This window comes from Anabrus simplex, chromosome 2 (assembly GCF_040414725.1).
Source record: "Anabrus simplex isolate iqAnaSimp1 chromosome 2, ASM4041472v1, whole genome shotgun sequence".
Lineage (NCBI taxonomy): Eukaryota > Metazoa > Arthropoda > Insecta > Orthoptera > Tettigoniidae > Anabrus > Anabrus simplex.
In genome coordinates this window covers 930661308-930679207 of record NC_090266.1, presented here as the reverse complement: position 1 = coordinate 930679207, position 17900 = coordinate 930661308, and the positions used below count along the sequence as shown (strand labels likewise).

The 17900-nt window shown below is 37.2% G+C and overlaps 1 protein-coding gene across 2 annotated transcripts in view; it reads right to left on the bottom strand.

Moving 5' to 3' along the window:
* Window positions 1-17900, bottom strand: part of LOC136863739 (uncharacterized) — a 357445-nt gene that overhangs the window by 164584 nt on the left and 174961 nt on the right. For both annotated transcript variants that reach the window (XM_068226336.1, XM_068226337.1), the window contains exons 11-13: window positions 16252-16418; window positions 14919-15119; window positions 14693-14831 (exon numbers count right to left, since the gene is read on the bottom strand). In XM_068226336.1, coding sequence (XP_068082437.1) covers window positions 14693-14831; window positions 14919-15119; window positions 16252-16418 — 507 coding nt within the window. The remainder of the gene's footprint in view (window positions 1-14692; window positions 14832-14918; window positions 15120-16251; window positions 16419-17900) is intronic.

Sequence of the window (17900 nt, the reverse complement as noted above, 5' to 3'; positions counted from 1 at the left end):
TACAAAAGAAAAATTGTGACAAATTTATGGTGGGAAGTACCGGTAACTGCATTTAATGATATGGGTGCCTCTAAATACAATTGTGGTAATTAGTCCTTAATGAGGGATTCAAGATTTATCAAGATCAGAGTATTTGAGGATTTTGGAAATTTTATGTCACCAGGAACTAAATGAAGTACAATTTTTCAAGCACGAAACCTAGAAGACTGACTTTCCACATTTGAATTTCCATTTTGTAACCAGATTACTCTCAGAAAACTGGGCTTAACTTGGGAAGATTATACAATGAACTATATATATCGGCATGTGATTAATAATGTGAAATGTACTGAAATAGATTCAAATGGTTCTCATCAGGACAAGAAGAGCATTGCTTTCTAAACACTTTGGTTTAACAGGTTAAAATAGATTAGGTTCATTAATGTATCAACATGAGGCTATGTGGAAAAAAAATTTCTACCTGTTCAGAGTAATTGAAGGAAGTATAAGAGTATATTAAAGGGAGCATATTTGATGCATGTAAAACATTACATTAGAGCATATCCTGTGTTTGAATCAGAAATCAGTGTTTGCAACAACAGAACAAAAGAAAGATTACAAGAGACTTAAATGCAGGATTTTAGTTGCAAAAAATGAGTACAAGTTAATAAAAGCAAATTTGACATGTTTAGAAGGTTCCAAACCTGTATAAATTAAATGCTACACAAGAAACCAATTTAAATAAGAATTTAATAGTATAAGAGGGCAGGATTAGTGATTAACTGAATCAGAATATGTGAGTGCAGAGTTTGCTGTCCAGAGTTTGCTCAGCTAGGGTAGTAAATTATGGCAGTTTGAACAAAATTGAACTGTTGACAGACAAATTGTTGGAGAAAATTTCCACAGGTAAATATTTTATTATTTCAGACCTAGTGCAAAATTTACAGATACTGCTTACAGAATCAGCCAAAGATGAAAGCCTTCAAAACAGAGGATCAAACTGTACATTTTCTGAGGCATATGCTCTGACTAAAATACACCCAAGGATTTCGCTAAGCTAATTTAGGGCCAACTACTAAGAATTGGTTTTTTTTTTTTTTTTTTTTTCCCACTTCTATGATATTTGTATTTGTGCACATATGGGAAGACCTAATAAAATTTGAGACCTTCACGAAACTGAAAAAAAAAAAAAAAAAAAAAAAAAAAAACAGCGTTTATATTACGCTCGACAAAATGCAGTTTTGGGATGAAAAATTTATTATTTGGGATACACTCTGGGAGAGCAAACAAAGCTATCAAATGTTTTCCAAACCAGCAAATGTATACCAAATTAGGATCATGTTTTTCAGGTGGTTCATCCCTAACTTTGCCACATTAGCATAGCCTTTAACATATCTGTCAAGGGAAGGAATAAACTGTTTGGGGTCAGCCCTGCCATAAAAGCTTTGAATCACAGTTTTTGGAAAGACTTTTTTTGAAAATGTATAACCCTAGTTTCAAAAACCAAATTTCATACATTTTTACAAGCATTGAGAGATAATACCCTGAAAATTGTTTAACAGTACATAAGAACCTCGTTTATCTGGATTAAGTGGGACCAGAACCATTCTGGATTATTGAAAATCCAGATAATCTGGAAAAACTAAAAAACTAATACAGTACATGTTATATATAAGTTCTACAGTAATACCTTTTTAAAATTTTACAGGAAGATATAAGAACACTTCTTACTTTTAGGATTCTGTTTCATGCACTGAATAATGCATTTTTTTCCGTTTTACATTTGTACCGTGTTTTTGCGCAGCATGATCACAAAGAAGTTTCACTAACATCAGTTCTGCCAGTGTGGTTTCAGTCTGGATTCTAAATAGGCTATCAGTTTGTCCAGCTGCATTGTTGCTTCTCCACGAGTCATTGCTCCTGATTGAGCGCCGGTTTCATTTTCGAATTTACCATCACTTTTGTAATTACCTGCTGAGGAACACTGAGGCAATTTCTTCATCTGTCATGCCATAGCCTGAAATACAGTGATTTTTCAACCAGTCATTTATGTCCTTATGTAAGTCCAAGCTTCCAGAAATGTGTGCAAATGTGTCATGGAACTTTAAGAGTCCACAACTTCACAAACCTCTGCAGTAGATGAACAGATAGAAGGCCATAGATATTTCCGAGACTGTCATTTCACTAACTTGATCCCATGCGGATGTGATCATATGAATGTCTTTCATATTTTTAGATTTCAGTACTGAAATTACACCATATTCCTCCTCTTCAATTTGCTGAGCAGCTGCCTCCTACACTACTCCTTGATGTTTTCTAATGCACTCTGGTCTATTGGTTCCAGAACAGCTGTTACATTAGGTGGCAGAAATTTCACTCATATCACCACTGACGAACTCCTCTACTCCTGGATGTGACTGCGCATTGTAAATGAACAAAACTGCATTCAATGGCAAACACCTTGCTTCGTTAAAAACCTTCCATTCAGCACAAAGTCTTCTTGGAGCCAGTTTGAAACTTCCACTGTCCATCCATGCATTCTTTTTGGATGTGTAAGGAAATGGCAAGGCAGATCGATTCACATTTTTAAGAGCACAGGGATTTTTTTTATTTCCCTATTAACAGGAGAGGAAATTTGTCCTCCAGGTGCATTGGCGTATGCCATAATTGCAATGCGATCTTTACTTCTTTTATAACCCCTTGCCGATTCATCTAATTTAGATGCCAGTATCCAATTTGGCAGCATGCAATAAAACAGCCCAGTTTCATCGGCGTTGCATATCTGATATGGCATTACATTATCAGAGTTAATAATATCCTGAAATTCCTTAATGACACTTTCAGCAGAGACTATCCTCTGAAATTTTTTTTTTTTTTTTTTTTTTTTTGCTAGGGGCTTTACGTCGCGCCGACACAGATAGGTCTTATGGCGACGATGGGATAGGAAAGGCCTAGGAGTTGGAAGGAAGCGGCCGTGGCCTTAAGGTACAGAACCAGCATTTGCCTGGTGTGAAAATGGGAAACCACGGAAAACCATTTTCAGGGCTGCCGATAGTGGGATTCGAACCTACTATCTCCCGGATGCAAGCTCGCAGCCGCGCGCCTCTACGCGCACGGCCAACTCGCCCGGTGTGAAAAACTTTCAGTCACAAAGTTGGTGTATGCCATGACTAGCTTTCCACCTTTCCATCAAACCCTGACTAGCTGTGAAGTTAGTATCCATTTGCTAGCTTGCTGTTTAAACTAAGTGCCTTTCCTTGTAAAATCTGCACTGAAATCTGAAAACCATGCTCTTTTCACTGAACCACATGAATAATGCATTATCTAGAGATTCATTTCTAGCTTTCTTTACTGTGGCACAATTCTCTAAATTATTTTAAGTCACTTTAAAGCAGAAGTCTTCAATTCCTTTTCAGTTTTTCTTCCAAATGAACACAGTTGATGTCCTTGCGCCATAGTCTACAGCAATATTTTTCAGAAGTTCTTGTTTGTCTAGCCCGTTTAATGCTGCTTTTTGCCCATGGAAACTACCACTTTCTTCTGTTTTGAAGCCATTTCATGCTCACTCAAATGAAATGCTAGGGGCTTTATGACGCACCGACAGACATGCTCACTGAAACAATACAATACTGCACAGGAAGATAATGTATCTGCACAACATTGTGCCAACATTCAGCTACTGATGTGGTTTCTCAGACTACTGGATACAGCTCATTCTCTCATCTTTAGCAGTCACACAGTGGGTCATTGAGCAATGATGTGAACACGAGACAACTTCTGCAGTAACGGATGAGCAAGACTCCACATCAGCAGGACAGTCATTTAAAGAGAGATTGATGAAGTGACTAAATGTTTACAGAGCAGCAAAGCTCTGCATGCTGAGGCATGTTCGTACTGCGTTGCATTCAAAAGAGTGGGTTTGAATCCCATCTCTGCCAACCTGGGAATGGTTTTCCATGGTTTCCCATCTTCAATTCCAGGTGAATGCCGGGATAGTACCTTTGATAGACCGTGGCCGAATTGCTTCCAATTCCTGTCCTTAACTATCCCTAGCAGAAGAGACATTCAAGAAGAGTCGACCCTGTAGAAGAAATACTGTAGAAGCAAAAATAAATTTTCAATCCGGATTAACGAGGGCCGCAAAAACTAGATTCTTGTGTAGTTTTGCTAACAGCATATATCTCCTCACAGCCCATGCTTTTGCCATTATGTCCATTCCTTATCAGCATTAACTTTGTAATTGTCATACATTGTCAATGTATTTTTCCAGGAATTTACATTAACCAAGCAAGTCCACATATGGCAAGATGGGAGAGTTATCAGAGTATACTTTTGAGGTAAAGCATAGACCAAAAGAAAGATTGCTACATATTTATGCCCTTTCAAGAGCTCCATTTATCAAAGTGAACAACTAGGATGAAGAAAGTCTGATACCAGAGAATGAGTTTTCAAAGAACTTGCTTCATAAAAAGGTGGGACATGAAAACTTAAAAACAAGTTATTCTCAGCAGTATGAGAAAAGTTGTGGTATTTAAGTTTCACAACTTCCCTCACCATTCTTTACTTCCTTTAATTCCTAGGTGGAACATGGGGCCTTCACAAAATTTTGAGTCTGTTCTATCTGCCACTAATTCTTTCACCTCTCACCATTTCTTGTTGACTCAAGATCTTGTTTATGGTTCTCTTCCACGTAATCCTCTTGTCTGTTTTGCCTGTGACCACATTGTGGATTCCATTTCAATGCTTGCCTTGCAATACTTTGTGTGGCCGATCCACCTCAGTTTTCTTAATGGTTTCTGTATGAAACGGACTTATGGCCTCCCTAAAGGTCTTTGCTCAAAATTGTCTTGGGCCACCATATTCTTAATGTATTTCACGGAACAGTTTATAAGTCCAACCTTCGGCAATGTCATTTGTCACTTGTCAGGTCTCTTTCACACACAAAACAGATTTATAATACGAGTTCAATATTTAAAGCTTCATTTTTATGGAATGCAAGGAGATATTCACCCAAACGTCCCTTTCTGTACCTATTCCAGCAATGTTTAACACATTTTCTATCAACAAGAACCTTTTCCTTCTGTCGTGATATTTCTCATAACTTAATTTTCCTTCTTGTTCTTTCCTGTTTTGCTCCTGTATTTACTGTAAATGTAGTTTTCTTTGTTAATATAGTTTATGTAAATATTATATATGATTGTATAGTTTTTATTTTGTATATTTGTGTCCTTTGTAAATATTTACATATATTTCATTTTAGATTCATATCTATTGTATATAGCTCAGATCTTTGTAATTTGGTGTTATGCTGTTGCTGATCCTGAATAAATAAAATTTGCAGTAACTGAAAAAGATTCTTTGGCTTCATTCGTAAGACTTCCTATATCTCTGAAAGCACCTCCAACATGGGTCACCATACTTCGTAAGTAGTAAAATCGCTCTACCTTTTTGATGTCCATTCTCTCTACAGTGAAGCTAGAATTGTTACGATAGTTTATGCACATTTCCTTAGGCTTTGTCATTTATCTTTAAGCTCATTTCTTTAGCTTCTGTTTTTAGGTAATTCAGTTTCATTTCTATGTCCCGAAAACATTCGCATAATCCACTTCTTCCAATCAGTTATTTAATCTCCACTGAATGCCTTACTTTTTATTGCTGCCTCAACATATAATACAGTGTAATGATAAACAAGATTGGCAACAGAAGACATCTGTCTTGCTTCAGATTTCACAGAAGGTTGAGACAGGTTCCCTTTATGTTCTACTTGACAAGTAGATCCATCATATATTGCCTGCATAAGGCTCTTGTCGGATTCCAAAATTCCCCATAACCCTCCACATTTTACTCTTGACAGAATGAAAGGTATTTTCTAAATCAATGATAAGTACATACAAGGATGTCCATTGTGCAGTAAATTGTTTAATGATTACCCTAAGCATGTTAATCTGATCCATAGTAGGCCGACCACCTGAAACCTGCATGTTCTTGGCTTATTCTGTTCAGTATGACGAGACATCAATTACTCCCCCTCCCATATTAGAGTAACATTTTCCCTCTAGTCATTGCAATCTGAGGACTCTCCCAACACGTTGGGAAGGCGTTCATTTTGTATTAATGTTATAGACGGCTCCACGATTTTTCTACTAAATTGGATCTGCCTGTAGGGCTTCTGGGATAATATCTACACCAGACTCTTTGCCCCTCAACATTTGTCTTTCTGCTTGTGCAATTTCCTGTGTTGATTGTTCTACAGAGACATCTGTCCTCCAAAATTATTGTTCCTACAGTTTGTTTCCTGACAGATTATGAAGTACATCTATGAAGTGCTGTCTCCATCTTTTCAATTCCTGTCTCAGATGTCAAGGCTATTCTGTTTGGATCTTTGACTGGATTCTCCCTGAGAAAATTTCTCCTAGAAAGCTTTCTCTAGGTGCTATTTCTGCTTGTGTTGCAAGTTTGTTAGCACTTGGCTATTAACACTTAATTTCCTTGTTGCCGTACCCATATTTTGCTGCTTTGTTCTACTGGAGTTTGCCAGTGATTGTCTGCATGTAGCACTGCACTAAGGTCACAACTTTGGTTCTTATACAGTAATTGTGTATGACACAGGAGACAATTCCATTGACCTATATTTTGCTTTCCTTGGCACCCACTTTAACTGAATTCTGTTCATTTCCTTCTCTTCCAGAAAGAGTGAAGATGCTACCCTCTTCTGTACTCAAAAACCAAACCCCATGGCACTACAGCCCTTGAAGGGCCTTGGCCATCCAGGCAACCGCTGCTCAACCCAAAGACCTGCAGACTGCGAGGTGTCTTGTGGTCAGCACGACGAATCGTCTCTGCCGATATTCCTTGCTTTCTAGACCGGTGCCGCTATCTCACTGTCTGATAGCTCCTCAATTCTAATCATGTAGGCTGAGTGGACCTCGAACCAGCCCTCAGGTCCAGGTAAAAATCCTTGACCTGGCTGGGAATCGAACATGCGGCCTCCGTTTAAGAGGCAGGCACGCTACCCCTACACCATGGGGACGGCTTCTGTACTCACCTCTTCCTAGCCTGTCCTCATTTCACTCAATGGAAGCATTTCCAGTCTTTTCATACAAAGTTTTCACATTCCAGAATTTAATTTGTGTCCCATATTTCATTGCAAAAGTAGTGTCTAAAATCTAGCCAGCAAAAATTTACTATGGTATCTGTAAAAGTGTTTTGGGTGTGGAAGTCATTGGCCCACTGCACTAGTCCAATGGAGGGGCTGCTTCCGATCTGCACTAGACTTCAGAACTTTTCTGTAGGGGTTATCCCTCGTAGCCTTTCCAGATCCTCCTTTACTACAAGGCAGTGGCTTCTTGCTTGTTTAACCCCAAGAAGAGCCGTCTCCACCACCAGGTTTGCTGTACCCAAGGACAACTGCTGTTTAGGTCTTCCTCACCAGTCTGGCTTAGAAGAAAATGTTTTAAAGGATGATTCAATATTATTTTCCAGGAATAAGAAACTATCACTATGTACTATTGACTGTTTGGGTAAGAGAATCCAGAAGAAAAGTAGCATTTCATCGAATTACACCAGGGATAACACTCCTTTAGGAGATAATACAAGATCATTTGGGGCCTTTTGTTATTAGGAATGAAAGGAATCCACATTTTGGCAGTTCAACAACCTCACTAGGTTTACAAAATTGAAAACCATTAGAAAATCAGAAGCCCGTTAAATTATTAAATCTCAAAAGAAATTTTTTATTTGGTGCTCTAATACTTTTGGACAAATAGATTGCCGTAACAGCAAATATTTGAGATTTTCTAGATAATTGTAGAGCAAGTCATTCTCCTTCAACCAGACATTCTCAAGCAAATTGCTTAGTAGAGGGAATGAATAATATAACTCTACCTGTTCCAAGATGCGTTAACTATGAACAAAATTGGGATAATCAATTACTATTGTCAAAGATTTTAATAAGATAATTAGTGCAGCAACAACAACCATGCATCCTTTTCAAGCAGTTCATTATTTTTAGAGATTTGGGGATGTGTTAATGAGAGAACGACTGACTGCAAAAAACAGGACACTCATCCGAGTTGGAAAAAAAAGATGGTACAAGAGAAAATAGAAGAAAGTCGACAAAAGGAGTGGTATGATAGATATTTAGGCTAAAGTAATGTAGATCTAGTGTTTGTAGAAACATCTATTATTACTATCAGAGCCTTCCCTAAATTTCAAGATAAATTTTGTGGGCCATTAGTCATAGTTCAGGTTTATGTTAATGATGCAAGGTTAAGTATTGTAATGTGACTGGAGTGAAACTGAACTACTAGCAATTTTGATTCATTTGGCTAATAGTTCTTTCACACCAGCAGACCAGTTCACAGTTTGTGTTCTCTATTATGTAAGCACTCTGAACCAGACAAGTTTTTCAGTTTACACTCCAGTACTACACACTTACAGTCTCACTGGTACACAATTCCACTGAACTGTTTCAGTCATGCACCGTTTCAACTATGAATCTTACTTGTTTGACCATACACACAAATCATCTGATTACACATGCCGGTATCCCATGTTGTCATGGTGCTCAGAAATTGCAGAAAGAGACTGAACTCTTGGCAGACATTGAACTCTAACAACTCCACCTCAGTACACATAGTACTCTGATGCTGAACTCTTAACCCTCTGTACTCTACATAGTCAACTCAACGAGTGCGACTAGCTGCCTGTGTCATATATGGGCTGACCTAATAGCAGAGAATAACCCAAGGCAGATTTACCTGGAACATTCTGTTAGAACACACTGGGCTGGACACAGATCAAAGAGCTGTAGAGAGGGGACTGCCTGTCACACCATCCTTCGAGCGGTGGCCCGCATGGAAGAGAGAAGCCAATAAAAGCGGTGACTTCTCTCTCTCTCAGTTGGAGCCAAAGTAATTTGCTCATCTCTGAGACATGGTGGCAATCCCACAACAATATTTAAATGAAACATTAGTAAGTCTTTGTAACAAATGGACATTTAACACGTTCAATGCTGAGGGACCAGATCCGGAACCTAGCGTGCTTCCCGCTAGTGCGCGTGACATGGATCCGGCCAGCATTGCCATGCCATTTGTAAGTGAGAGCTCAGCTCTTGACAAAGACAGATCGTAGGTTGTACGCATCTTGAGTAGTAGTGGCGTGATATTTTTGCTCGTTGTACGTCGCTCACATCCACATCTTTTCATGATTTTATTTTTTGATTGTGGCAGTAGTGGGCTTATATGTTATAACTTTGAATTATATTTAAATTGTTTTTGTGAGTGTGTGATGGGTCAATGTTGTGTTGATGTGTGATAGTGATGAGTTTACAAGTGAAGGAAGTGCTGATTCTGAAACAAAGTTTGGAAAGCAAGGACGAATTGAACTTAACCCAACCTGGTCAAATCTAACATTTGGCTTCAAGAATATACCATTTTGGAAAGAAAACTGATAGTGCCAATACCGGGAGAAAAGCCAATTGACTGGTTTCTATTGTTGCTTGATAACAGTTTTTTGGAATTTGTGAGACAATTATGCATTAGTTTTGTGGGCCAGGCACAAAGGAGAGATGACTCATTACTAGATGGAAGGATGTCTGTCAATGAATTAAAGACCTTTTTGGATTTGCCAATTCATACAGGAACATTGTGAATGAGCAAACTCACAGATTATTGGAAAACTCGCAGGCTTTTCAATATTCCTGAGTTTCAACAGTGTATGAGCCAGGATCGTTTTCTACTTATATTACGATGCCTACACTTTTCCCTGGCTAGACCTATCATACCAAACCCCAGTCATTAAACAGGCTGGAAAAGGTGAGAGATTTTGGACTTTTTCAACAATAAAAAGTCTAGCATTTATTATCCTTCACAGGGACTGTGCATTGATGAAGCTATGGTACTTTGGCGGGGTTGCTTGATTTTCAAGCAGTATATAAAGGGGAAATCACCTAAGTATGGCATAAAACTATGCTCTAAATGAAGATGAGAGCTTCACTTTCAAATTTGTGTACGCCGGACCCAACGACTAGTTGTCCGGGAAAGGACGCTACAAAAGTGGTAATGAATCTTTTGGAGCAACTTCTGAATAATGGCCATGCCATGTTCATGGACAATAATAAATTTGCCCTAGCATCTAAGCTGCTTTCAGAAAACACACAGTATAGGAACACTCCGAGCTGACCAGTAGCACAACCCTCCAATAGCGAAGACTGCAATATTGGCTAAAGGTGGAACCATCGCTCAGTACGCCGACAGAATTATGGTGGGCAAATTGAGGGACAGGCGAGTGGTACAATACATTTCCTCTCAATTTGAGAACAATGGTCACTGTCACGAAAGGGGCCAAGAAAAACCTTTGCCAATAGTGCAATATAATGCACACATGAAAGGGACTGATCGGTATTACCAACTCAAGGCGTACTATCCTTTTGAAAGGGAAACTCTTCACTGGTACAAAAAGATTTTTGTCCACATCACTGAACTGATGATCAATGTTTTACAGTTGTTTTTTGCTATGGGCTTTACATCGCACTGACACAGATAGGTGTTATGGCGATGATGGGATAGGAAAGGCCTAGGAGTTGGAAGGAAGCGGCCGTGGCCTTAATTAAGGTACAGCCCCAGCATTTGCCTGGTGTGAAAATGGGAAACCACGGAAAACAATTTTCAGGGCTGCCGATAGTGGGATTCGAACCTACTATCTCCCGGATGCAAGCTCACAGCCGCGCGCCTCTACGCGCATGGCCAACTCTCCCGGTTTTTACACTTTTAACAACCTGCACAATACCAGGCTTGGAAATCCAAAAATGATTTTATACGACTTTCGCCTACAAATAGTGGAATCACTTCGGCTGTCTGGATTTGCCAGGGCTTTGCCCAGTTGGTTGCTTTGACAAGTACCACTAAGACATGTAAGTGGACCAAACAGTGGAGGGTGGGCAGAGCTGTAAATTATTTTATATAGTGAAAAAATACATAAAGCTAAATGTGGTTTTTAGTTTTCCAATTTATAACATGTCATAAACAGTAATTATCGTATTATGTTCCATTATAACCTAAGATTTTCAACAAAATAATGATCAGCGTTTTTGTGCACGGTGCTGTGGGGGTGAATCAGACCCACAGACAGACGTTTTATAAATTTTGATTTAGGCATGCATCATCTCTATAGGCACATATTTGGATTTGACATTTGATAAGTTTCATATTTTTTAATTCATTTTTTGGGGATGGAAATTTATAGTTTACATAGCAGCAAACGTGTTCAGTGCATTAAAGCTATGGTGAGGCATAGCTAAGTAGACTGAAGATTCAGAGGTAACAAGTACATTTGAAGGCAAAAATTAAGTCTAGTCAGAAAATGAAGATCAGAAGTCTAATCAAAAGCAAAATAATGAAAGGAAAGTGAAGGTTAATGAGAAGTGTTTAAACCACTCAACTGCTGGGCTTATAATAAACTAACAGTAGGCCTGTATTCAAGATATTACATGGGTAGGATGGCTGAGTTTCTTTCACTGGGTAGCCAGTGTGGCAACTTGACAGTCGACCTGATGTGGCAACTGTGGAACAAAAAGGACTGCACAACATGCTGTGATGGCAACGAGAGGAAAAAGTGATATGTGAAGAGGTTCCTTTGAGAGTTGTTCAAGAGTAGTCTGAGTGCACTTTTAACTTAAATGTATTTCATATATGAAGACATTGTATTTAACTAGCTATTTAATGGAGTTGGGTTATCCTGAAATTAATTTCCTTTTGACAATGAAAATTTAATTGATTGTAATTTACAATGAATACACTGAAGGAAATTATTATCTTAGTTATTAACTCAGAACCTGACAACATTTAATAAACTTATCTTTCTGCACTCAAACTAACAACCAACTAATATTTCATTACAAACTTACTATTGTTTATAACAACACATTAACCAAAATCATAAATTAGCTCCTATTCATAATATATAATTATTCCACTTTTAATAAACTCTCGTACACAATCTACTTCCTAAAAACTAATTTTCAAAATTTTTCAAATTTCTGTCACACTAGCAATTAAATACAAATCAGTTAATTTTATTACTATACTAGAACTAAAAACCAAATGTTATTTCAAATAAATATCACCTACCCCTACAATAAACTTAAATTTGTACTCTCAAATTTAAATTGCACTAACATCCTCTCAACGTGAATTAAATTTTTCACTGCAAGCTTTATTTTGCATTCTCAATACACTTTAATACATCTGCTATGTTACAACTTCTCACCTTAATTAGTGTGACTGGCAATTTGTAAATGTTTTAGAGCTAAAATCATATAATGTAACAATATAACTTTCAAATCCACCTTCACATGCACATTTTGAATGCAAGATCCACTAAAAACTTTATTGTAATCTATCTTTTACTTAACCATAAGCTGCACCTTGACCTGACAAATTCTGATCTAAAATTAAGAAAAAAATCCGAACAATTTAATAAAGATGTGGAACTTAGAGGGTTTATGGAAGCATGTAATTCATGAAGACTGACGCTAACATTCTAACGAATATCTATGAAGACTGGAATGGCAATGGTGGTTTGCTAGATGATGGAAGGTGCCTGTCTGGAACTGGAAAAGTAAAACTGATGAGATTGGAAGTGAACGAATAAGACTCGATGTGCTACATCTGGCAGTGTCTCATGCAGGACCAATTTACTAAGTTCAAATCCTGCATGTAACCAACAAGTAACACTGATCTCCAAAACATATAAAGGAACAGTTTTCATAGACAAGACTGGAAAATACTGGGAATACAAATTGACTTGTCGAATGTCTCAATAAATATTCTAATGCCAGCTCCCATTGCTGATCAGTGGTAGAGTATCTGCCTCTGGATTCCAAGACTGGTTTAAAACCCAGCAGAGATAGTCTGGTATTTGAAGGACAAAGTTCATTTGACACACTTTTGTACTATGTCCACATGCAAAAGATAATTGAAATTCAGCAACTTCATCAGCCAAATACAGCTAGCTCTTCTCATCTGGCAGTAGAAAATTGAACAAAATTGACTCACAGGCAGGAGCACATGCATCAAATGACAATGCCTGCAGAAGAAAGCAGAGGCTATACAACAGTTACCTGAACAGGGAAACTACTATACCTACTCTATTCAGGTATGTTGAGTGTCAAAATCCTGGGTGAATTTTTGAAATGTGAAATGTCATGTTTTGCCATAAATTAAGCCATGTACCAAATTTCCAGTTTCTAATTTTGAGACAAAAAACTGTGCCATTAGCAGTGTGCACTTAATGCAAAGAATACTAAGGAACCCACCCCAGTTCAAGGTCAGTGAAGTTTAATATGCACAACATTAACTGCTAGTGGAAAACAGATGATCACAATTTTATACACAGCAATTCAATATGCATTCCTGAACAAGTAACTATATATCCGATTCTAAACGGTTTACATACTGAAGGAGTTGTTCTTTGATTTGGATGGGGTTAACCTTTGTAGCGATTAAAGCAACTTTACAACTTTAATTATAATTTGGATCCACCTTATTCAATACATAAAAACTTGTTTAGACGAAATTACAACATATATTTCTATCAGAAATAGTTTCAACACCCTTTTTGCGTCATCGTCAGCTGATATAGGTTCTTGGAAAAATTGGCAATCACATGAGTTTATCTACGTCAAATTGAACACAATTTAAAACCATATTAACAACACTGCTCACTAGGCTTCATTGTGCTTTGCATGGACAGTGATCTTTTGAGGTCCGCATTGAACTGGGAAAGTTGCATTTGTTAACATCTTAAAGGACCGATTGCTCATTTCCACCTCACTAGGATTGCTCCATTAAAGCGACTCTAAGATTTTATTGAATTACTTTAATATGATTCTAAGTCACGTTTTAGGAAGTGTTAAATTAAGCTAAAGTTTCTTCAAGACTATTTTATTTTTAAGTTGTTCTTTTAAATCCACGTTAGTTTATTAGTGAGCAAACCGGTTTACATATGTTTTCATCAATTTAAGACTCACAAGTCTCAGACTTGTAGAAAATATGGACTTTGAAACAGTTTAATTGTAACACAGTTTAGGTTGTTAATATTGTTTTAAATTTTGTTCAATTTGATGTAGAAAAAACTTATGTGATTGCCAATTTTTCCACGAACCTATATCAGCTGATGATGCAAAAAGGGCGTCGAAACTAGTTCTGATTGAAATATATGTTGTAATTTTGTCTAAACAACAGTTTTTATGTATTGAATAAGGTGGATCCAAATTATAAAAGTTGTAATCTTGGTTCAATACAAACAATGAAATTTATTCATTTAACTGAAGCAACGTGTTCACTCTCTGCCGAGGTGTAAGTTGAAAGTGAGAGACTGACCACATTACACAATTTTCCCCACTGAAAAGGTTCCATTCACACTACCCTAAACTAAAAACTTGTTTGTTCTCTTTTATGGAGGAGAGTTTTCCATTAACAGTTACAATTTACCCATGTGAATGCGACATGCAACACTTCACAGAAATTTGATGGGTTTCTTGTAATAGTATTAAATTTTTTCCACTTTCAAGTAGCTTAGTCACATTTAATGGTCAAGACTACTTACAAAATCTAGGGATTTCATAGATGTTCTGTATTGCTGGTACGCAACTTCTGATATTTAAAAATGGCATTAAATATTTGCATTACTTAACATAGGCAAGTGAACTAACCTCCAAATGCAGTGATCTCAGAAGGTTCCAGAAAGCTCTGCAATGATCCAGTCTTGTTTGTCTGCCTCAAATCTCTCTTCATTACCAATAAATCCATTAAAGCTTTCTGTGAGCAATATTGCAGTTCTTTCGGAAAATCCTAGAACAAAATTTTTTACCGGTATCAACTACAGTATATATCATTCTTGGTTTTAAATCCTCTTATGTGCAACAGATCAGATGTTACCTTATGCAACAGTTTTCTTTCCCTATTGAATGTTGCAAAGATGCTGACCAAGTCTGCTGTTTCCATAGTAGCAACATCATTGCATGTAATTCCAACATTAGCAATGTGGAGGCCAGATGAAGATGAAGTTATGCTTTCTAGAGTCCATTTCAGATTATCCTTTGCCATATTTTCCCGTGTTTTACTCAAGAATGTAGACAGCTGAAACACAACATTGGAATATAAGTTTGTGATAAAAATGCATATTGTATAAAGTTCTCCATTTATCCTGTAAGGTTTTAGACCCTGCTGACAGTTTTAAAATAGATATTACAGTATTTCACTATCAATGTTTTAGTTTAAGTCTTATCGATCTGGAATTTAAGTTTCAACTGAACAGTTTAAAGGTTTGTAACTTTTTAAATATGGCAACTAATTCAATTTCAGAATAAAATATTGAGTGAACTACCCATGCAGCAATATGAACTGAATAAACCTGATCACATTTCAATTTGTGAATAAGCAGGTGCTTTTATTAAGAACAATTTGATTTACACTGCACCAACATATAGGTCTCAAGGAGACTATGGGATAGGAAAGAGCAAGGAGTGGGAAGTGATCATGGCCTTAGCGTACAACTCCAGGCATTTGCCTAATCTGAAAATGGGAAACCACAAAAATATTTTCAGTGCTGCCAGCAGTGGGGTTCAAACCCAGTATTCCCTCAATGCAAGCTGATAGTCATATTACACTAACTGTGCAGCCACTTGACCTGTGAAGGTGTTTTTAAGTAGCATTAAAAGATTTATGAAGTCTTAAGGAAAATGTGTATCCCATTTGTCAAGCCTTAACAATGCTGTTTTAATATATCACCAGAATCCTTTCCATCTTTTAAGACAAGAATATTCGGGCAAATTAAATTACTAAGCCTAAGTGGTACTACAAATATGGAAACTTATGTTTTTACCAATGACATATCTACTGTTTATTGCCAGGGCAGTAAATTTTACTTTACACCTGGGATGCAAAGCAAACCATTTTACAGAACTTTGTACTGTATCACTATCAGCCATGGACCCCAACTTCACACTTAATTTATACCACAGAGATTAAACTTTTCCATTCAAAAATTCCACGTGCATTGGTTTGGATTTGAATTGTGGTGAACTTCGTGAGAAGACAGCGGCAATTTTCTGGAAAGCAGCAGACAAATTTGGATTGGATTGTTAATTGCAATAGGTTGAGAATATACAATAATTTTCAGTTATATATTCAGTTTCATGAAGAAAGTATTCTTTTATAATTTACACAGAAGACCTTAAGGTAATTTCTACAGGTAGAGACTAATACTTGCCATAAGTGGGGACAGTCTCCTTGCACTCTGTTTCAGTGGTTCTTCTTTTAATGTCTGAAACAGAGCCTTCATTTGTTTAACATTTGCAGAAAATTCCAGTGAAGAAAGGAGTCCAAAGAATTGGTTTGGATTTTTGTTCAGGAGCATTGCTCTAATTCTACCTGCATCTGGAACATAATGTATACTAGCTCAGTAACGGTTCTTGTTTCAAGAAAGTCAATATTGTTTGTGAACAAATGTTTTCATCTATTCTAAAATGCTCAGTTTTAGAAACTATGTAAGTATCAGCAAACATAAGATATTAAATCACAACAAGAGCTCTTTATTTCAAGTATTAATTAGGTTGACCTTAAACAAACATTTTATTTTGTAAATTATAACTTTCAATATAGAACACAGCTATATTTGTAACGATTACATGCTTTTAAGGTTCCCATTTTCATGGTAGAGTTATAACAACATTTTAATTTAATCAGGAATTAAATGCCAAGGAATTTATCTTAGTCATTTAAATCACACACACACACACACACACACACACACACACACACACACACACCCACAGATTTTCTCATTTGTCATTAAGTCTAAGCTTTTATGGGATGACAAAGTACCCAAAATAAAATTAACATATAAACAGTATTTCATACCAAATGTAACATACGGACTAGAAATGCCGGTAACTAATAAGAAACAAGATAGTAAGATGCAAGCAGTAGAAATGAAATTTTTAAGAACATCAGTTAGAGAGACAAGAGAGAAACCAAAATAAAGTAGTCCGCTATAACGAGTAGGCACTGTATATAACGAAAAACCCGTTATAACGTCAATTTGTTTCTGTCCCTTCAAAATTCGTATATCAAACTGTCTATTATCCTTCAGTTACAGCAAGAGCCCTATCACTGACTGATCCGTTATTACGAGCGCTTAAGCGCGCGAGATTTTTCCGTTCCCAATATTTATACACCCCAGCGATTATGTTGCATGCGATCGATTGATTACCTTCGGTATAGTTTCCTCGCTATTTCCACTAGCAAGTTCTCTCGTCGACATTCGAAGGTGACGGGGCCGATTAGCAACACTCGTCGACTGCTGTTCCGTTAAGAAAATTCGAAATGAAAAGACATTTTCGTAATTAACGCGTAAATAGCGTGTCCGATAGCAGTTAACTCGTTAAAAATAAAGGCTGAAGTTAAGTAAGAATGTGATACACCTCAAGATATGGCAGAGTACATAACTGATTTCAAAGGATAGATCCTATTTTCTCGCGTCTAGTTACATTTCGGAAAGGCTATTCACATGTAATTTTTTAGCGAGGTGGTTATCATTTCTCTACATGCATTACAAGTATGTTTTCATGATACATATACGGTTAGGTTAGGCAACGCCGTTTAAAAAGAAAATAAGTTAAGAAATGTTTGCCACCGAAGTCTATGAGTGATACCGTATTTCTCCGAATCCAAGACGACGTTATCTTTTCTTAGAACTTCATGCGAAAAAAAAATCAAGGGTTGTCTTGCATTCCCGGCCTAACAGTAACGAATGCCACTCGGAACTGCTGTGGTAACCACGCTGCTTCTTTTCACTCCCGCGCGCGCGCGCATGTATATATAACTTACACAAAACTCTTTGACAAACGATCGCCTCTT